This window comes from Cyclopterus lumpus, chromosome 5 (genome assembly GCF_009769545.1).
Source record: "Cyclopterus lumpus isolate fCycLum1 chromosome 5, fCycLum1.pri, whole genome shotgun sequence".
NCBI classification, from domain to species: domain Eukaryota; kingdom Metazoa; phylum Chordata; class Actinopteri; order Perciformes; family Cyclopteridae; genus Cyclopterus; species Cyclopterus lumpus.
The window spans coordinates 20,839,407-20,861,840 of record NC_046970.1 but is presented as its reverse complement, the minus strand read 5'-3'; the positions used below and the strand labels follow the sequence as shown (position 1 = coordinate 20,861,840).

At 43.2% G+C, this 22,434-nt stretch overlaps 1 protein-coding gene across 2 annotated transcripts in view; it reads right to left on the bottom strand.

Annotated features, from left to right (window-relative positions):
- Window positions 1-301: 301 nt before the first annotated feature.
- Window positions 302-22,434, bottom strand: part of slc12a5a (solute carrier family 12 member 5a) — a 137,320-nt gene continuing 115,187 nt past the window's right edge. Inside the window, exons 5-26 of one of the 2 annotated variants that reach the window (XM_034532812.1) lie at window positions 17,696-17,750; window positions 16,524-16,654; window positions 13,057-13,304; window positions 11,999-12,210; window positions 10,365-10,532; window positions 10,171-10,269; window positions 8,434-8,491; window positions 8,157-8,331; window positions 7,927-8,045; window positions 7,574-7,672; window positions 7,345-7,464; window positions 6,328-6,432; window positions 5,842-6,010; window positions 4,892-5,087; window positions 4,377-4,546; window positions 3,900-4,031; window positions 3,343-3,450; window positions 2,772-2,897; window positions 1,971-2,170; window positions 1,762-1,776; window positions 1,464-1,597; window positions 302-393 (exon numbers count right to left, since the gene is read on the bottom strand). In XM_034532812.1, the coding sequence (XP_034388703.1) occupies window positions 302-393; window positions 1,464-1,597; window positions 1,762-1,776; window positions 1,971-2,170; window positions 2,772-2,897; window positions 3,343-3,450; window positions 3,900-4,031; window positions 4,377-4,546; window positions 4,892-5,087; window positions 5,842-6,010; window positions 6,328-6,432; window positions 7,345-7,464; window positions 7,574-7,672; window positions 7,927-8,045; window positions 8,157-8,331; window positions 8,434-8,491; window positions 10,171-10,269; window positions 10,365-10,532; window positions 11,999-12,210; window positions 13,057-13,304; window positions 16,524-16,654; window positions 17,696-17,750 (2,931 nt within the window). The remainder of the gene's footprint in view (window positions 394-1,463; window positions 1,598-1,761; window positions 1,777-1,970; window positions 2,171-2,771; window positions 2,898-3,342; window positions 3,451-3,899; window positions 4,032-4,376; window positions 4,547-4,891; window positions 5,088-5,841; window positions 6,011-6,327; window positions 6,433-7,344; window positions 7,465-7,573; window positions 7,673-7,926; window positions 8,046-8,156; window positions 8,332-8,433; window positions 8,492-10,170; window positions 10,270-10,364; window positions 10,533-11,998; window positions 12,211-13,056; window positions 13,305-16,523; window positions 16,655-17,695; window positions 17,751-22,434) is intronic. The other variant, XM_034532811.1, reaches the window with a different exon arrangement.

Genomic DNA, 22,434 nt, shown 5'->3' with positions numbered 1-22,434 from the left:
GCCAGTTACTACAGCGGATTATAGACTAGCGCCGAGGAACAAATCTAGATAGCATCTAAATGAATCTAGAGCCGGCAATAGTTAACTGGACCGGAGTGAAGGGCGCTAGTAGCTGAGCGTCATGTGACTCATCGGCCTGCTGGGAAGAGGTGCTGAAGCTGAGCTCGCGGTTGGGGCGCGCGACGAGGACGATCTTACAGAAATAAACGGTGAGAGCGACGTATAGAAGCAGTGTTGATGAGAGCGGGAGCAAAGGGGAGGGAGGGGGGGAGGGGGGCAGCGGGGGAGGGGGGCTGCTCTTTCAGGAGTAGATAGTGATGACCTCGCGGCCGCCTCCGCGGACCAGGAGGACCCGGTTGAGGCCGTCAGTGAGGACCTCGAGGAACTCCATGTCTTGGAGAGAAGTGTTAAAGAAACTAGAAGAAGCATGTAAAACAATTTAAAAAAAAGATAATCAACTGCAAGAACTGACAAACGGAAAGTGAAATTTTTTTTTTGCGAAGACGCACAAATTCGCTTTCTTGCGTAAGAGTTGGATAAGAAGACGTCATGACTGTACGATAACTATGAAGTCAGAGCCAGGAGCCAGTTAGCTTAGCTTAGCATGAAGACGGTCAACAGGGAAACGGACTCTTTATCCCAAAGTAACAGCGTCCTAAAGCTCACTATCATCCCGTTAAACCTTGTTTGTTTAATCCGCGCTGAAACTAAAGTTGTGGTTGAGCTGGAGGAGTCTGTCTGCATCGGACAGATGTGCAGCGTATGAATCTTCTCATCTGTCTGCAAGATAGCGTATTGTGAAAAATGTCAAACTATTGAGACGTTCCGTTTGCGTTTACCTGTAGAAGATGAATAGACATTGATCAGCTGTGAACGACTAACAATACTAGATACACTCTTAAAATGTCCTCCCACTGACAGGAGATGATATGAAGAGTTTAAAGAGTGCTTCATTCATTATTTCACAATCAGTTTTATGACAAAAAAACAACTATGCAGTGGGCTAAAAGAGCAATTAAAAAGAATAAAACTAAAATATGACCTGCAAATATCACAATAAAGTTCCATCTCCTGCTTGCGATGGCACCGTCTGCTTATGAATCCAAATGAGTTATTTTCCTCTTTGCCAAGTCAATTAACTTCCCGTTTATTGCTCAAAATACAAAATATAATTTTATTCCCAGAGTAGGAAAGTGCTTTTAGGCATAAACTGATTTAGTATCTGTAGAGAGACGCTTTTCACACCACTTGAATGTCAACTTACTGACAAGCCCCGTTTTCTAAGTAAAACACATGACTAAAGTGGAGACGCACAAATCAATCGTACCGAATGTGAACACGGGACACAGACAACAGTCGGGAGACGAGATGAAGCTTACGACTTAGAGTCGTGAAAGGAGAGCGTCCGGTCTCTAACGCTCAGAACCCCTCAGTAAACCTACTTCTGTCCCGGGGAAGGATACAGTTCTCGTCACCTGTCCGGTTCTTGGGCGGCCCGGGCATGTTGAGGAGGACCAGCTTGGCCTCTGAGGACTTTTTGATGATGACTTCATTCAGCCGGAGCGCTGTGTGCATACGCCGCACATTGAACTGGTTCCTGAGTGGAGACAAGGCGCCGAGGTCAGACCGTTTATTAAGTGATGTTTCAAAGCATGTCACGCATGTTAAGCTGGTTCGAGGTGACATCGGCTCCTCTGGCCAACTCGGTCCGTATGAGATGCGAATGGACTGAAGGGGGTTCATAAGGACTTCTGTACTTACAGGTTCTCCCACTCGCTGCAGCATGGCAGGAAGAAAAACACATCATTATCACTACGAAGCTGGGAATCATTTGTTTAGTGTTCCTATTCCAAGTTCTACTAAAAACGTATAAATCCTTTCACAGCACTGGGGCGGACCTCTTTGGTGCTACGTTGTACAGGAACATAAAGACTCCACTTTACAACAGGTAAAAGGTTCAAAGCACTCACGGCTTCATGTTGAAGAAGTCTTTGATGCCCTCCGGTGCGGCTGCACCGGCCGGCTTCGGCTTGGCTGGTTCGCCGTCACACTTCTCAGTCCAGGTCATCTGGACCTGCTCCCCGGGGCTCTGAGCCCCCTCTGTGGGGGTCAGCAGGGTGGCCGGGGTGTCGGGGCTGGCTGGGGTGGTGCTGTCGTGGATGAGCTGGACCTGGGCAGGGGGGGACACAGGGGAAGAGGCCGACTTTGACTATGAGGACGAGAGGAAGAGAGGACGGACGTGGATCCACATGTACATCACGGGGGAAAGGTTGAACGAGTCACGGTTGAGGTGGAAATGTAGGAACGCACATCAAAGCCACAGAGAGCCACAGTGTTTGAGAGAGGGAGAGGAAGAGAAGCGAGATTAAGGAGCCTTACATTGCTCAGTCAGCATTTTATGACACTTTCTTTTGTAGTAACATGGGCTGATTGAGGCAAGACAAAAGTGAATCTATATCACATTACCTTGAAATGAGCCTGCAGGTCGAAGAGAAGAACAATCAAGCCTTCTACTCCTCTTCTACTCTAGCCCCTTCAGCCCATCTCCAAACATGTCTAACTATTCCTTTGAATCATATAAAGTCGTAGTATTTCTATAACAAGAACCTCTATTTATAGTTTTCTATAATGGACTTTGTCTTCCAGTTTTTGTTTGTCATGAAATCCCGCGGGTTCCTGGTTCTATCTCGTGGCTCAATCCGCCACTTTGTTTCCGCGTTAAATCCCCGACACGTGAGCACAACCTTCACACTTCCAACCGTGCTCTCTACCTCTTCCTCGGGCTTCTCCTCCTTGCTGGCTGCTGGCGGGTCCTCGGTGACACTCAGCTGGGTGGTCACAGCGGCCGGGTTCTTGCGGCGGATCGACCCGCGGGATGAATCGGTGATACTCTGGATCTGATGGAGAATGCGAGAGGAGATTCTTTTAAACGCGGGGGACGTTGTTCCAATATTCATGAGAGGGCACATCGGGAATGTGTTTTCTACATTTATTTACTTTATACCTCGGCAACGACAGACGGAGAAAAAAGTTCTACAAAGAACTTGGAGGAGCTAATAATAGTCGACCACTGAGATCAATATCTTTCATCTTCCACATCTGTCAAGACGCCAACTTGCTGTGATTCACAAAAGCAAAAGCTGTCGCTGCTGTAGTCAACGCTGATAGAGAAATATGGTGTCCCAGTGCTCCGATTTAACCGTAGATATGCTTTTTGTCCAGAGGGGTTTACGTGTCACAACAAGTCAAAATCATGCCAGCGATGCCAAGTCGGCCCGTCAAGTCTCGTCAAGGTTACGTGTGCATCTCCGAGTGCATCTCCAAACAACAACTCCTTCCTACCTCTCTCTCGCGCTCAGTCTTGGACAGGTTGATTTGTTTGAGCATCTGCGACCGTTGTTCCATCACCAGGGTCTTCTCGTAGGTGTAGGCTGAGATGTCGCTGTCATGCTGAGGGGGGAAAGACATGGAAGGGTTCATTTTCATAGTCATTTAACAGTAGTTGTCTCTGTCCCTGCTGAATCCTGGATGAGATGTGCTTTTAGAACACACGCATCAACTGGCCAACCGACGTGTCGTTATTGGGTGAAACAAGCTCGTCTTTGTGGAGGACGAGCGAGACGGGGTGCATCGTTACGAGTGGGGATAACGAAGCACACGTTTTCACACACTATTTCACGCTGAACCCTGAACCTCGCACCAGTGCCGTTTCTCGGGGCAGTCGTACTTCCGCCTGCACACAATACTCGTCGTGTTCACTGGAGCAACTGGAAAAAACCCGAGGCATCGCTGGGTTTCTTTGATTACGTAACCAGCTGAGTTTAAAGCATTTATACATTATTTTTCTGACATTAGTGGCTACATAAAAAAAAGTTATTCTCGTCTTGACAAAAACTCACCATTTCTACAACTTCCACCATGGCGTCAATACGGAGATGATAGAGGAATGTGGTCAGGTCTTTTTTCATCTGGATGCTGTTGTCGTCCAACTGGGCCACAGTGAAGATGCGCATCTTGCACTTCCTCCAAACCTGAGCAGCAAAAAACATACTCTTACAGAATTGTTCTGTGACTCCTTTATGTTGTTTATCAATCATTAGTAAATCTTGTTTTATAGGATTTGATTAGGCAAATCTTGCATCCCCGGTTAGAACATGAAACCTTTCCACAAAACACGAGCTGCATCTCAGAGTAATAAAACTGCAAACTGAACTTCTTCAAAGGACATTACAGAAAGTATTATGACAGGATGACGGGATATGACATACATAAGGCATGACAAACAAATCTAGATCTAACTTTACTTGTTTACACTACACTTAACATATGTACTTGTTTTGTCTTTTCTTTTGCAGTGCTAACTGCTGGCCCGGTACCTTGTGCTGTCGGAGAAGGAAGGGCAGCAGCATCAGCATGCCTCCATCGTGGACGATCCACCAGACGTCAATGTGACCCTCGGTGAAGCGCTCTCCGTTGGACGGGAAGGCGGCGATGTTCTTCGGGACGAGCAGAGCCAGGTCCGCGGCGGTGGTTTCTCTGACCAACTCTGCAGAACGGACACATGCAGAGAGGCAAAGTGTGAGCGATACTACTGTGATGATGGTTCACATTTTTAAAGTGTTTTGGATTTAGTTTTTTGCGTGGCTTTCTGTTGATGTAGCTAATTGGCTGTGCTTGACCTCAATGGGAAGCGTTGACATTGATCAGCTATTCTTTTTATGAGAGAAATGTTCATTTTGTCTGTCACCCTCAAACAGAGAGGCTAATAGCTGGAGCTGGTAAGGATTGTGTCTCGCTGAGATGCTTCAGAGCGCCACTCCAACACACTGCATTGGCACAGCCAAAGCTTTTGGATGGGTTGATTGGTTTATTCGCTTCCCCAGTGACCCACCGACAAAGTTCCTCCAGGTCTGGTGCTCGTCTCCCTGCCTCCAGTTACGTGGCCAGGACACCAGCACGGCGTTATGTTTCAGGCCTCCCAGCCCACTGGCCTGGAGGAGGTGGGACGTAGCGTCGCGCAGGTTCGAGGACACGGTCACTTGACAGAAGCCCTTCACCTTCTCCGTCTCCATCAGTTTACGCAGCGCCTAGAAAGACAAGACGGAGAATAAATGTCACCAGGAGTCAGAGAACAGTGGAAAGGCTAGCTTAGCGTTAGCCGGAACTCACCAATAAAGCCAGAACCAAACCAGAGTAAATTATCAAGTAGTTCACTTTAGATTTTGAACACTCACAGAACTATTTGTGGATTTACTGTATTTTCATACATACATACATACATACATAATAATGACAATTAAGTTGCTTATAAATGTCCTGTTTTTAGTTGGAAAAGCCCAAGATGGCAACGGCCAAAAAACTATTTAGCGATGACCAAAATACCGAACTTGAAGCTTAAAAAACGTAGTCCACAAATGAGTGGGTGATGTCATGATAATAAGATAAACTTCTTATATACAGTCTATGGTTTTATATATATATATATATATATATATATATATATGTAAATAAATTTTTGTATGACATGAGTTTAAATAGATTTCCAGGTCTAGTGGTGACTGCAGGTAAGTCGCAATGGAAAATCAACTGATTAAAAACTATAATAAAAAGAGACCCAATGTGTATATACAGTACATAAATGGAACTACACACATTTGTATGAACAATAAACTGAACACAGGTATCCATGTTAAATACATTTTTGTCATAAGTACATCTAGTGAGGCATGGTTCCTTGTCTGTGATTACATTTGATAGATTATATGATTTCTCCCACAGAAGAACAACTTTTTGAAAGAACCTCCGTCTAAAGATTTGAATGAATGTGCGTGCTCCCCGAACCTGCTCTGCACGCTGGCTCTGTTCGTGGTTCACCAGGAAGGTTCCCTCCAGGGCGGTTCCAACAATGGTCAGACCTTTGCCCGCCTTCAGCTGGTTGGTCAGAGAGAGCAGGCGAGGCTGCTCCACGTTTTGCTCGGCGTCTGTACTAACTAGCGTCAACAACTGGGGCCTGGAGAGAGGGGAGAGAAAGTGAAAACACCAGGCACAAAAAGGTCCGGGGAAAGAAATGCGGAGAAGGGAGAGCAACGAAGAATCAAATAGATGCGTGGGGAAAGAAACGTCAGGGCGGGACAAGTACAAGTCCTAGTCGGGAAGGAGAGACGGAGAAAACCAGCGTGGAAGGGTGGCGCGTTAATATGAGTTCACCAACACTTCTTAATGATTGACAGCTTTGACGAGAGGAATCCCATTAACAGGGGAGACCGGTTGTTCATTTTTTTTAGAACCACGATAAAACATTACAATGTGTGACTTTGTGTGTAATACCTCCAGTTCTTGGTGTGCGGCGGACCTTCTTCCAGCCGCATGAGAGCGTAACGTGCAGCGCTCAGAGACAGGCCTCGTATCCCATCTCCCCACTCTTTCTCCGCACTGTGACGACACAGACAAGCGCCAATCAATATTCCTCAATTCCTTCGTTCTAAATATAATAAGTGACAGTGACACAGTCAAGCACACTGAAACCAATAGACTTTTAAACGACAGTTTGACACATAATGCAGTGTGATAAGGTGTCGCTGGTAAATGTCAGGTTAACCTGGTGTTACTCACCACAGGAAGCGCTTAAATACAGTGTGCATGGCTCGGTATTACTCCATCATAAGCATGGATGGATTACTGAGCGGGCACAGGCCACTATTTTAATCTTAGGCTTTCTTTGCTAGTTTCCTATGTGCACTTGTGTTTAGTATAATATATGGTTCAGTGTGAACTAAAACTGAAATTCAGGTGTTGTGAACCTGACATGGTCTGCTTCACCTGGAAAATGTCATGGAAATAGACGCAAAACAACTACAAAGAGATGCAGAATAATTACAGACGACACACCTAATGTATAGTTTTTTAAAAATCTTTACCTGCTATACATTACTGAATGATATTCAGCCCCATCGTTTGTAGTCACTTTGCGTCTCTTTGAGTCTGGGGGTTTTGCTCTTATGTTGGAGGGCTGAGGGGGTCCTTGCCCATTGGCCAGTTGTCTCATAATCCACCCATAATTATAACACATAGTATTTACATGTTCCCTACTAGTCTAATAAGTGTTTTGCGAGGACATCGGCACTCTCAGATGAGGGACAGGAGACAAAACAAACAGAAGTACTGAAACCCAAAACACAAATTTCTCTTTAAAAACCTCAACAAAAAAATAATGATGGCATTGATTTACAAGCAGAAAGGTCTTAAAATACAACACACACACACACACACACACACACACACGCACAAACTAAACCCAAAGGCAGATGGCGAATCCAATCTCTCCTGGGGTTGCGCTCCACTCACCCTGCGAACTCGATATACTTGTAGATGGAGCCGGCAATTACCATGGCGACGATGGCGTAGTACCAGGAGCAGATGAACATGAGAGTGAGACACAAGCTCATCCCCAAAAAGGACAGAGCCCTGTTGACAGACACAGACAGTCAGATAGAGGCCCAGAGAGACATTTTTTAAATGTACTTAAAACACAATAATTCAGCCGCTATTTCGTCTCAGTAGCTGCTGAACGGACCAGTGGTAGAACTTGAAGCGGGGTCTCCAGTTTGGAGTCCTCAGCAGCGTCTGCAGAGCACAGGCCAAGTTCACAAACATGTAGCACATCAGGAAAAACCTGCGGGACACACACAGAAACTCAGTTAGAAACGCAGTCCTTCTCATGTCCTGTGACGTAATCACCCTGATTCCAATCCAAGAAGTTGTGTTAAGATCTGTCACATTCACAGGTATTTATATGTATTAATAAAGCAGAAAAGCGTTGTGCCCTTTGTGTGATGAGCAAAATCCCGAGCGCCTAAAATGTGGCATTTGCATCGTTTAAGGAATAGCGCTCTGAAATGTCAGTGAATGAGAGAATTCAGTTCTCACATGGAGAGGATGGGAGCCACTGCATCCAGGGAAGCGATGAGGATGCCGATCTCACAGATACAAGCCGTCAGCAGGAGGGACCACGTGGGTTCTCCGTTGGCCTTTGCATGGCCGAAGATCTGCAGGGACAACAGAGGCACATTCATTGTCTGCTCGGAGTGGCAGTATGTAAAAATCATTAGAAAGGTAAAGGAAAATGAAGACGGAGTAAATGGGGGAGACGGACTGACCCGGAGGGCGGGCACGATGCCGTCCTTGGCGATGGCCTGCATGAGACGAGGAGCTCCCGTCAGACTCTGCAGCCCCGCCCCGCAGGTGGAGAAGAAGGAGCCGATCACGATCACCCATGGTGACGGCCAAGCTAACGTGCCAATCACCAAATTGCCGTGGACTCCCTCTCCAAACCTTAAGAAGATGGGCAAAGGTTGGTTGCCGATTTAAAAATCAAGCACACTATGGAAAGAATAATCAGGGTTGTTTCTCTCAGCCAACAAAGGATCGACTTACTTGTCCCTGAGGACCACGCCCTCAATGCAGGCACCGAACAGAATCACACTGGACATATCTACGCAGTTGTGGATCAGGAAAGTAAAAGTATTTCATAGACATCAATGTTCCTTAGATGAGAACGGTTTAGTGATGTGTGGGATTTGATTACAGCATCAAGCGTTCCCTTTGAAGATGCACTTAATAATCTGATAAACCAATAGACTGCGTTTGCTTAAAAAATTGCATCAATCGATTTTGTTTAGGATAATATCTCAAGAGATCAATGACATTGTAACTAATAGCCTTCTGCTTTATTAACTTGTGATTGCATGGGCAGCCCGCTGATGCGATTAGACGTTCTAATCAAATTTGTAGGGACTCCGAGCTGATTACTCCGAGATACATGGTAGACATTCAAGAGTTAGAGGCCTGTTTGTTGAAGTGCAGCCAAATTATGTTCTGCACGCCTCTTTTTATGCTTTTTTACATTTCTGTGCTAGCATCTTTTACATCTGCTTAATACTTTTACAGCAGAGGATATTTAATATTCAATAAAACGTGAACGTGTTGGAGGACTCTGATGTATTTTGAGTGAAAACCAAACTGGCTCATATTGGACTGATTCAGTAGCAATGCCACCATGATTTGAGTCAACGTCATCTCCCATGAGCGATACGGGCATACTTCAGAAAGACGATGCAATACCTCGAGTCAAAATCAGACTGGTATTGTAGAAGTGATGACCTTTCGCAGTTCAAAATCTTGACCTTTAATTATGGTGCTGTCTGCAGGCCAATCAGTGTGTTTTTGTTGCAGCAGAGCAAAGCAACCACAGAGCATCGTCACTTCAAGTCGTGTCAACATCGGACCAGTGGTGTCTGACGCATCATCCCTGAGCTTAAAACACAGTTTGAGTGGCTACGTGGCTGGAATACCTCTCGTACTTTTAGATGTCTAGTATTCCTACTGTAACTGTGGCACATGTTTTATATTGCCCATTCTGTATATAGGTAGTATATTCATATTACTTACGGTTTATTCCAGACTCTATTTATTCTGCATTTTGTACATATTCTATGCATAAGTCTACACTTCACTGCTTTTTGCACTTAAATGCTAAACTACATTTCCGTGTCTCAGTTTGTGTACACTGTGCAATGGCAATAACGTTGAATATAATCTAAACAAGGTCATAACTAGGATTTGTGTACCATTATATTTGTATATTTGACTTGTAATGTGGGCTGCACGGTGGTGTAGTGGCTAGCACTGTCGCCTCACAGCAAGAGGGCCGTGGGTTCGATTCCCGGTCGGAGCGGTCCTTCTGTGTGGAGTTTGCATGTTCTCCCCGTGGCAGCGTGGGTTCTCTCCGGGCTCTCCGGCTTCCTCCCACAGTCCAAAGACATGCTGCAGGTTAATTGATCTCTAAATTGCCCATAGGTGTGAATGTGAGAGTGAATGGTTGTATGTCCCTACATGTGCCCTCGATGGACTGGCGGCCTGTCCAGGGTGTCCCCTGCCTTCGCCCTATGTCAGCTGGGATAGGCTCCAGCGCCCCTGCGACCCTAATGAGGATAAGCGGTATTGAAAATGGATGGATGGATGGATGGACTTGTAATGTCCTCTATGGGTTAACATATTTGATAAAGGGCAAAATCATAAATATCAAAATTGTGTGGAAAACAAAAATATTTTACAGAATTGCTCTGTGCAGTGACCCTTGTTATCCTGCAGGGGGCAGTAGTGAGAGGATACAGACAAAGGAGGTGGTGGTGATGGCTGCAATGGTTCCAATGGGGATGGACTTCTGGGCGTCACGCAGATCTCCAGAGCGGTTGGAGCCAGCCATGATCCCTGAATAGATAATCGAGAAGCAAACACTTACACGGTGAAGGAGATTCACATACAAACACGGGCAGAGGCAGAATATCAATAACCCAGATCGTCACCTGTCACAGAAGGGAAGTAGATGCCGACCAGCAACGTAAAGAAGCTGGCGATGTCGGCCAACACATAGCGGTTTGCGTTGGTCAGAGGGTCGTCCGGGTCCTCCACCGTCTCCATCTTAGTTCTGGCAATCAGATCCCCTTTCTCATAGTAGGTCCCAAACAGGTTCTCTGGATGGGCGAGAGGGACGGAGAGAAGCATTTAGTCTAAGAAAATCTAACACGACCCGGATTACTTAAGCTTTGCATTTTTACATAGTTACTTTGATGCTCTATATTTGTTTTACAATAAACAAAAACAAAATGCATTCCCAGGGTTATTTTTGGAGGGATTTTAAGCAACATTAGACTCCAAAAAGTTCAAGTTCAAGTTCAAATTTAAACCTGCTGTAGTGCTTGAACTGTGACATTTAAGAGCCAGGCCATACATTGAAGTCATAAAGCAGCGACTTCTAAACAACATATTTATGGAAAAAAGTATTACATATTAACATTTACAAATATACATATTTGCTGAGTATTCACCCCCTTTACTAGGTGAAGCGAGTTGGTTGTAGAAATCTCTGACTAACTGACTTCAAAGGCTTCTTTGTTATAACATTAAAACGTCCATCTTTTTATAGATTTATTAACAGGGCTCTGATTTTCAAACGTGGATCCTTAACACAGGGCTTACTGTTAGCCCTGTGATGACGATTAGAGAGAAACGAGGTTAAGCTAGCTCTGGGCTTTTCCTAGCCTCGGGTTTCTGGTCGCCGAGGGCTGACAGATGTAAGTACTGCTGCATTCAGGGTCCCTTACGTTATCATTTCCCACATTTCCCGGAGAGACTTTCAGACTCTCTGATAGTTCTATATCTTCTTTCTATATAACAGACATTGAAAAATGCTTCTTAGTTTGCCGGCACGTTCACATTTTTGATTATGAGTATCTAGCTATCACCTGGATTGGTCTACTTACAACTTAGTTAGTGACTAGCTTGCTCGCTGGCCAGCTAGTCAAAGCTTGCTAGCTGACTACCTAGCCTTATAATCATAATTAATAATGTGCCAGCCAACTAAGAAACATACTCACCACTCGTGCCACTGACGGGCATCTCCCTTTCGACTTAGTTCTGTGTGTCATTTATAAATGCTTTGTAAGGCAAAGATAGTCCTCACTTCAGATGAGGTCACACAAAATACTTAACTAACGACTAGTAACTACCTGAATTAATCATGAATTGTAGTATTAAAACACCTTTATAAAGCACATGTTAACATAGTCCCTAACCATTAGTGCATATCTAAATCATTATATGTAGAAAAAAATGCATGAATAATTTACATTTAAAATTGTTTCATCATTTACTAACACTTTAATGATCTCATTAATCATCTATAAGTCCTTAATAATTGGTTTGTAACATATATTACTTAATCTACAAATGTGGAATCGTCAAGCTTATTAATAAAGAATAAAACATTTCTAACTGCCAAACTACAAAAATGCTAGAAGTAAGTGCCATTCGAGTTAATCATTCATAACTCAGCATCAACATACCAAGACAAAAGACAGAAAGACAGAATGAATGTTTGTATTTGTGTGTTCATTGTATAACGATTATACGCGGGCAGATCCAAAGTGGATAAACCAACCTGCTAGGATTCCACTGGTGATCCCCGGGATGCCCTGTATCTGGGTCACGTTGTTGGATGTGAAGTACTTATCGCAGGTAGCGTTGAGGAAAGGTGTGTCGCAGAACATGCGCCACAGCTGGGTGGTGACGGTCCCGTTAGCCGACTCGATGGTCTTGGCGCACACGTCGAAGTTCTTCGAAATCAAAGTGCGGTTACCCAAGAGACACACACTGGAGAGAGGAAAAGCAAAAAAATGTGTTTATGACATTTTGTATAATACAATCAATAATAAAAATAACAAAAACAATAATAATAGGAAAATAATAATACAAAATCCAACAAAAGCAATAATTAAAATAATAGGAACAAATAATAAAGACAATAATAATAATTATCATAAATAATATTAATATTAATAATAATAATACATTAAATTACAAAATGCCACATTTGATCTGATTCCTTTCAATTTGATTAATTTGGTCACTTCTGGAACAACAGCTCTGAAGAAACTAAAAGCATTTAGATAGCAACAATAAAAGTTTAAGTACTAAGTGAAAGAATGTAATTTGTTTAGCCTCAAACAACACTGTTCCTATCAGGAAGCCCTGATTTTGTGATTTTTTGCAGGTCAAACCAGGTCCAAACATCCAAGCTCAAATGTGTTAAAGGGGGTTGAAAATTAGACGTCTAGGTTACATGGAACTGTTGATTCATCGGCATCTTAACAACTTTACTTCAGTGTGTAGTCTAACTTAACCAACAAGTCTAAAAGTCTTGGACCGGGTCAGCACTAACTGTAGTGTTATTGGCACATGGATGGAAATAAATCCGAAGGAACAGAAAAGTGTCAAAGCAAGTGGAGTATTTCACTGAAAACAAAACAAATGTGTTGTTCATTTCAGAGCTTTCAACACAACGCAGATGGCTACGTAGCATCCGGTCGAGGTAGTGGTCTGTTGTGTGCGCGTGCTTATACATCAGGTGTGTTTCTCCGCCTGGCTGTGGGCGTCATGGTTATGTTTTTTGAGGCTAAGCTTGTATTCTGATGGACTGTCTTGGTCGTCACTGCTTACGGGAAATCCGGAGCATCGACGCCGGTGATGATGACGCCGGCGTAGACGGCCAGGATGGAGAGAATGACGCAGGCCAGAAACACCAGGGCCAGCTTGTTGACATACTTCACGCCGACAAACACCACGGTGGCCATGGAGGTCAAAAGGAGGGTCCCGTACACGCGCATGTTGTTCAGCAGGGCGGCCTCTGCTTCGGCGCCCTCCAGGCCCTCTAGGGGAAAGATGGCCGCCTTGGGACATATGTAGATCTGAAGCAGAAGGTTAAGATATTATTGTTTTCCACTGTATATATCCAGAGATATCACACCTGCAATCTTCACATAAAAGTTCCATACAATCTTATTGTTGCTCAAGGGCATCGTGGTGGTTGCTGCTCAGGGAGTGTTACTCATCCACTTTCCCTCCTCACTTTTCCTCCAGCCTGTCTGGGGATTTAAACTCGGAGATATCAGGTCACAAGCCTGCTCCTCTAGTTCACTGTTTACTGCAGAATTTAATAAATTTCACCCAGGGTAAAAAAAAAAAAAAAAAACATAATAAAAGAGAGGTGGTAAAAGCGTGAGGTGAGTGAGAAGGACAACTCTGTAGAGTGTGAAAACATGTGGTGCTCACATTAACAGTCCTCGACTGGAGCTTGAAGCAGAAAACTGCTATGCTATTTTAATTCAGCTTAATTAAAGAACTCCAGCGGGGTATTAATAATTCAAAATGATCTGCCTTTATTACATTTTTACTACGGGTTAATCCAAGAATAGTCCCATCATATATGAAAACGGTAAACCCCTTATTAGCCGTCAGTATCTGTCATCGGCTTTAGATGATTCATGCCGAAGCTGTTACATAACCATGGGAACGTCTCTCTTTTCTTTTTCTCTTTTTTCAAGTAATCATTTGGTTTCCACCCAAAACAGTTGAATCACCTTAAAGAGGAAATCAAATTGAGAAGAACAAGCAGGGAGTCGTGGTTCATTTTGGTCATTTGGCTGAAGACAGTGATCTGGGTGCTAAGAACAGCATTATCACTAGGCAAACACATGTCCTGCTTCGCTGTGAACTGTTCGTGCTTCCTAAAATAGCAGCATCAGTTTCTGTTCTCGGCTCGGGTGGAAGGATGAAACGTATTCAAATCAGCCCTCTCCAGATCCGCTCCTTACAATTCTGCAGGGATTGTTATTTTACAATGGAAACTAAGCCAGCTTTGACCCAGAAGACAGAATTAACTTCCGGGCATGATCAAACTCTGCATATCCATTAGAGGCATCTAGAAGGAGAATAACGGAAGAATACACAAACAAAAAAAAAAAAAAACACACTCCGGTAGGTTGATAACCGTGGACCAAAGTGAGCTGTTTCAAGGAATTGTCTTGTTACTCCGGCAGTGTCTTGATCGCTCGCTAATGCAGTATTTGCATAATTACCCAACAGAGGGGGACTGCAGTGGAAAGAGTGTTGAATAAAAAGCAGAGGAGGAGGAGGAGGAGGAATGAAGATCGAGATGAAAGATCCCTGCATTTCGTCAACTGATCAGAATTCACGTTGAAGAACACTCAGCTTGAGAAAGAAATAGCTTCAAAGCGCTTTGAGGAGGAAAATAAACTCAAGGAGAGCTCTATGAAGTCAAAGGCATGAGGCACACAGTGATGCACTGCTTTTAGAGAGAGAGGTTTTATTTTTTTGCCAATTCGTGTCACCTGTCCACGGCAATCAAGCTGCACCGCTTTCCGCTGTCAAGGGTACAGTGATATGAAAAACTCCTCCTGGATTACATTCTACTCATTTAGACATTGATAAAAACCTTTAAAATACACCGCGAAACTGTGAAGTTCTAATCCTGTCTTTGGGTCAGTGGTTTTGAATACAGTGGTTGCTTAAATTATATGTAAAAAAAAATTACTACATATCCTAAACATATATTTCTATAATTGTCATGACAAATGTTGAAGGATATGCTAAAGTAAATACACGTATTTGCTTTAATTCCAAGTCATACCGGTTAGCTTAGCTTAGCATTGGGGCAACTGTGGGTCAGTGGTTAGCATGCCCGTCTTTTAATCAGGGGGTTGGCAGTTAAATCCTCGCCCTAGTCAATGTGTCCTTGAGCAAGACACTTAACCCTGCATTGCTCCCTGTAGCTGTGTCTACGGTGTAACATGTAAAGTGTCTTTGAGTATCTTAAAAAGCGCTATATAAATTAAATGTATTATTATTAAGACTGCAAACAGGAAGAAACAGATAGCTTAGCGCTGTCTCAAGCTCAATAATTACCACGTAATATTGATGATGATATTTATTGCTTAATGTCTGAAGCTGTTAGTAGCTCCATATTGAGCGCGCGGACAACAGATCGGTCATAATCTTCTCATCTAACTCGACAAGAAAGTGAATGTCAAACTATTAATTTAACTTAATTGCTCCTAGAAACGGCTTCTGCTGCAACTGCTACGCTGACACCAACGAGGCCGACATATCAGTCGGACGGCGGCTAACATGATCACAATGCCACAAGGCCTCACCCTTTGAAAAAAAGAAAAAAATACATATGATAAAGAGAAAGAAAGTGTGCCCATATTCATCAGCGATTGTTTTTTGAATGCCTCTTTGCTGCTGGTTGTGTTTGGCTCTTTGCCCCACATAATTGAACTATTTCCAATATTGGCACCAGTTTTGGGGCCGGAGCAACATGGAACCAACTCTTTTTAATGTATTACCAACATAATTGAATCCAAGGGTTCATATTCAATCACTCTGGAGAGTGGCCTTTGTGAGTGTTATCACCGTGACACAATTGTCAAAGTAGGATGTTGCAGAGTTTACTGCTGGGAGGGAAACGCTGTGATTGCAGGGGGTCATCATCCGCTAACCTCGCAACGCTATCCCATTATTTTCCCTTTTTATTAATTGCGCTCTGGCAACACGGTGCATGAATTGACTTGAAATGGATGTCGTTTTCAAGTCGGTTGCACAAAAGAGGGCCTCCTTTACCCACGTCAACATGAACCCACTCACTGGGCGGTCAGTGGTCTTTGCGATACTGTCTACTTTTATATTACTTTGATTTATGTTTAGTCTTCGATTTTAACTTGAACTTTTAACACTATTTTAGTTCTTAGATTCTCCTTTTTTTTTACTTGGGGATTGTATACATATTTAATGAGCATTGTTGAGCAGAGCCAGAGATCCAAGATTCTTATTGGCAACAACAGTTTCTCTGTAACTGTTGTGCATATGATATTAAAGATCATAAAACTTGAAACCACCTTTTTATCTACAATGCCTTATTTGAACATTTGTGAAGAAGTGACATCTCTGCTGTTGTCACTCACCTCCCGCCACAAAACCACCGAGCCCCCTGGGGGCTCACGATGTAATATTGTGGCTGGCACAACAATTGTAACCCTGAAACAATTGAAATGATAAAAGCAGACGCCCTGGTGATGTAACAGAATAAGAGAGAGGATGTTTCTCACCAGGAGGAGCTCAATGGCCCCCAGGATGTACATGGCTCCAGCGAAGGTGGTCCCCAGATAGAAACAGATCCCCACCGCTCCACCAAACTCAGGGCCCAGCGAACGGGATATCATGTAGTAGGAGCCTCCCGCTGCACACACACAAAACAATGTTACAGACATGTTTGTCTGGAGGTATGTTTGTAAAAAAAAAAGAAAAGCAGACGCACCGATATTGATAATGAATATCGGACTCAAATAGCTGGATCGGGTATCAGATGCCACTATTTCAATAAATAATCCGATCACCAAGAGTCCCTTAGAGTCCCCCATTAGGGGAACACCTTTACTTTAAGGGACTTTACTGCAGCAGGGTCTGCTCCGCTCAGTACTGGTTCTAATTTTCTTGTGCCTCCCTTCCCTCCAGTGGGTCCAGTAATACGGCCTGGGCCTCCAGCAGTGTGGGGTCAGTGTCTCCCAAAGTATTACATTTATAAGCAAAGAAAAGTCGGAAGTTGCCAAGTTTGTGAATGTTTGCAATGTGTTATTAATTGACTGTCACACCAGGAATTGATTATATGCATTAAAGACTTAGTTGTTGTGTAATTGAAAAAGCTGTGCTTAAGTCATATTGCTTTCAAATAGTCGCAATTTTGGTTATGCCATTTTAAGTGACTAATCTTTGCTTCTATTTCCGAACAGTGTGCAAATAAATTAACCGAGCACAAAGAAATAGACATTAATCAGCACTTTGCAGCGGCATAAAGGCTGGTACCAGTTATAACAGAGACAGTTATAATTGGCGTACAGTTCCACACTTTTCCACAAGCCTGTAATTTGCTCTGACCCCTGCTGTATGCACTCCGACTGGTACGACGGAGGCCATCATTACTATGGAAACTCACATTATACGATATAGATGTCCCTCATAATGTGTCTGCGTGCAGATACAAATACATACTTTCATTTTTTTTACGTTTCAAGCATTTTGGCTGACGTTTTATTTTGTGTAGACTTCGATGTGTGGCGACAAGTGAAAGTGCACGAGACCCCAGACTGAAGCTTTTAATGTTTCTGGGGATATCAAGCTGCGCTGGGCGCAATGTGCCAAAAGCAATCAGTGAGAAGAGAATTTTAGAAGCGGACAGACTCAAACAGTGACGACTGTGTGGTGCCAGCGTCTGCTCACCCACCTGGCACTACTCCATTGGTAGCGATGGCACTCATCGAGATGGCAGTCAGCATGGTCTGCACAGAAATGGAGAGGGGAGGGGGGGGGGGGGGGACAGAGGAGCAGAGGAGCAGAGAGAAGAACATTACATCATGTTTAGCAAATTCTGCATAGTCTGTGGGTATGAAGAGTTTCTCATCCTTTGGTATCGTTGTTTTTTTTAATAAACTGTTACTTAAACCCAAATGCACTGCATGACAACGAATTGGTTTTCTTCTGCAGATGTAAAAAAAAAAGGTTCATAATCAATATATCTCAACAAAAGTTTGGGTCAACATCAATGACACTCAAATGAGGGGCCATATATGGTGCTTGGTGGCCCGCCAACCTTTTTTTTTTTTCTTTCAAATTCACAATGACAATGAATTTTTAGGTATTTTTAAATAACAGCAAAATAGATTAATGGAGAGGGTTTTGAAAAAAATAATATCCCTCATTTAGTGTAAATCACTTTTCTGTCAGATATCCACTTTTAGAAGTGAATTCATATTTTCATTTCCTGGCCTGTGGTACACAACATCAACACAACCTGGGAGATTACGTGAGGACAATTTACAGCAATGCAGAAGCTGGCTGGTTGTTGATTAGATAAACAATAACGCCACCAGGCTTGTCAACAACCGTCAGAGCACATTCAGACGACAGCGCTCATGTAACTCCGGTGCTTCAGAGAAGGGGAGAAAAAAACGCCGGCAGAGAAGTAAGGGCATGCTCGGGTGGAGTTCACTAGATGCATGCAACACAAACAGCTTTCCCTGCCCTGCGGAGGAAGAGAGAGAGAGAGAAGAAGAGAGAGAGAGAGAGAGAGAGGGGGAGAGAGAGAGAGGGAGAGGGAGGGAGAGAGGCAGGAGAGGGAGGGAGAGAGAGAGAAAGAAAGAAATGCAGGCAGCAAATGGAAGAATGGGCCGGAAAAATAACAAATGACAAAGTGAGAAATAGAGAAAGAGAGAGGGGTAATGTGTGTGTGTGTGTGTGTGTGTGTGTGTCAGAACAAAGACAGCGTTAAGATTTCATTATTCTTTCAAATGCTATTGTCGAATTTCTGAGTGTCTTTTTACATTTTCTGCACATGAAAGAGAGGGACGGAGACATAAAGAGAAGCGCCAGGAGATGTGAGGGCCGGCTGCAGAAATCAGTTCCATCTCCTACTTATACTTTCTCTTTTTCTTCCCCTTCTCGCCGCTGTAATATTTGCCCCATTTTTAAATCGTGCCGTTGCTTGCTATTGCAATGACTGTTTTAGTCGCCGTCTCGATGCTTCAAAATATGCCCTTTTTAAATGTCCACAATATCTTCGCACTAAACAGATACTAAACAATCTTAACTGATTCAGCTTCAACCCAGTTTATGAAAGCTTTCACATTTGCCTAACAATGTTGATGTGCACATTCAGTATGAGATATGTTGTTTCCAGGGAACAACTCTTTGTAAAATATTTCACAGCAGCTCATCAGTGGTACGGAAAACCAACTGGGTAATTAAAATGTCAACGACGACAGCCATCTACTCTGTTATCGACAGAAACTGACTGCACAACGGGGAACAATCGGCCAAACTATTTTTATTATGAATACGAGCCTGACAGATGCATCAAGTGATTTCAGCTAATAACAGGAATATAGTTGTCGGTGTATGCGACAGCTGATGCGTAAACTAGCAATCGCAGATCAGAAATAAGTTTGAATGTTTATTATCGTTAAAGATCCCCTCCAGATAAATAATAAAACATTAAAATAAAAATAATCAGCTTGGAAAAATACCTTATGTCTGATATGTCTGTACCCTGTTGAAAATTATTTTAATTATATGCGAAACTAGGAATATGCAAATATAGAAGTTTAACTAGAAGACGTCTCTTTCTGCACTTTATTCTCAGTGTTTGTCATCTGGAGGTTTCAAGTTTTCAAGTTTGCAATATCGATTCTTGCACTGAACACAGCGAGATGACATTTTGGATGACCTTTGACCTCAACTTTGAGGTGATTTGCAGTCTTTCTGTTCACAGAGAAACACTTGAGAGGTCGACGGGGGACTTTAAGTTTATTAAAGAATGTGAGCTGCGACCAGCAGCTCTACAGCTCAGTTTCCCCGTCCTTTGGCGGCCACAGCCCGAGGAGGCTGACATTTGGCACGGAGTTTAGAGTGTGAGTGTGTGTTTGCGCTCATTTACAAAAACAAGGGTGTGTGGCAACGAGAGGACGATAACAAAAGGTGGCGTACCTGCTCCTGTGCCAATGCAGCTCGAGCTGAATTTGGGTATTTGCATTTATGTGAGGCTTTCTTTTTTTTTTAGCTCAACTAAAATTTGAGTTGTGAATGTTGTTTTTGGCAGATTGTATTGCTAGTTAAATTGCATGTAACATTTACATTTAGTCCGTTTATAACTTTAAAAGATACATGTCATAATTCTTCAATTCCCCAAAATGTTTGATGTTTTATTTTCGATATCCTCATCGCGAAGCGCTTTACCTTTGGAAAATAAACCCATAAATGTGATTACACTACAAAATGTTAGTCAATAACGTTTAATAGTATTTATTTCATTCATACTGTTGTCATTGTTTTCTTGCACCGCAATCCCTGAAGGTGAAGGCACAACGTTGGTAATTTGGGCCAGCAATAAAAAAAAAAAGAAAGTGAGACTTATAACGGAAGAACGGTCTAGCGAGTCCCAGCCGGTTATGTTATACTCTCATTACGTCCGTCTCTGTGAGGACTGTAATGTGGTTAGAGTCACCTGAGGGCCCCGGTGGACTGACGATGAGGAGTGAAGAATGAGTGGGACCGGGCTCTGTTTCTCGCTCTAATCTGGTCGTAATGAGGCCACAAGCTCTTCTCCCACCGCAGCAGATAAGACAGTAATTGTTTAAGTGTTTTATCTGATGTGGGCAGCGGCCGACGCAGAGGCAGTCCGTCGCATACCGAGTCACTGAATCCCCACACAGCCGCACAGGACAGCCACCAACGGAATAGCATGATTTAGACGAGCATGGCTGATGTACATTAGAGGGGTTTGTTGGCACGGGATTATATCTATTTAGGTAATGATCAGGGTACAAGGCAAAACATTTAGAAAGGACTCATACATTCCTTTTCAGAAAAAAAAGTTAAAAAAACAAACATGTATCATAATGATTAAAATCCCTGACCAGCCATTGTTTTTTTTTAACCTTTTCAAAAAAATCAAAAAAATATAAGAATGGATTAAAAAGTGTGTTTTCTTTCCTCCAACGTGAACTGGAAACATTAGCATGTCCTACTAACGTGTTTACGTCCATAAACAATCAGAGGTTGCTTTGCCAAATACATATAGCCCTTCAAATTACAATATTCGGGAAATGCATTTTTTTTCCGGATCTTATGTTTAAAAGGCATTTTACCCTTTCGGTCTTTAAACATTCGATTTATTGGAATTGACTCGTATAGCGTCAGCATTTCTGGGGCACATTTGTGCAGCTCATTATTTTAAATTGGTTCTTGCCATAAAGTAAATTAGTGTTTGGCATTCATGCCTTTCTTTTGAACATGAGGTCTGAAATGTGTGGATGCGTACTCATGAGCCACTCAGTATTTAAAATAGCTATTTATTGTTTCATTGTGCAGGATTTTGTTTGCAAATGTTAACAGTCCGCAAGAAGTGAATCCGGCCAGACATAACAAGCTACAGAGAGCATACAGAAACCCACTCAAGCATTTAGTCTCTGCAGGCAGGGAGAGAGATTGCTTATTTCACTTCTATCCTCTAGTTAATTACTGATGCTCGGCCATTTTCTTGACATAGCAAATAGCAGATGAGGTTTTCACTTTTTTTTCCCTATTTGGTCACCTTGCTTTTTCTTTTAGACTTTTATTCCACACAACTCCTCTGGGCGTCACTGCAGACAGGGTTATTAACAAACAATATCCATCACCTGCTGTCACAAACAAGAGCCCGCAGACGACGACAGATGACGCCGCCTCTCTTTCCGTCTCCTTCATACGAGGTCACATAGGTGACATAAAAAGGACGATTTCCTTCCAAGGCAGTGTGAATGCTGGTGAAACTTGAATAATTGCTAAGCTGCCATGATTACGTCTGAGCCTGAGGAATGCATTTTTTCTTTTTAAGGAAAGTCTGCTGATATACCCGTGACGCTGACAGCAAAGGACACTTAAAGTCTGTTTCTTCCCTGAGCTACAGTCAAACTTTGATTTGGCCTTTGGTCGACCTCAGATTTGAGTGGAAATTGGTTTGGACAGGAATGGAGTTTCCACACTGCCCTGAGAGCGTGCTTCATTAGCATGCTTCATTATACATGTTGCAGAAGTTTTGTCAAGTACAACTTCATCCATGCGCATACAAAAAGGTACAGTGGAAGTTTATTTCCAGTCCGCTGTTCATGACTTGAAGTCCCTGCGGATGGTATCCTGCAGAAGGCAAAAGTGTCAGGTGAAGGAGATGGAGGTGTTTTTTTATTCAGCCCGACGTCGGGGGGGATGGAGACCGAGCACAAGAGGACGAGATGCAGCTGCTTGAGCGAAGGCGGAGGAGAGAGGTGGCAAAGCAGCATCAAAATTGGAAGGGGAGGTGAAAAAAAGAGGGAGAGGGAGCAGACGGGAGGAGGAGCAGGAGTGGAAATAATGAGACAGTATAATAAAAAAAAAGGGGGTTAGAGGAATTGAGATGAGAGGAAAAAATGAAAGGGATGAAGGAAGAAAAGC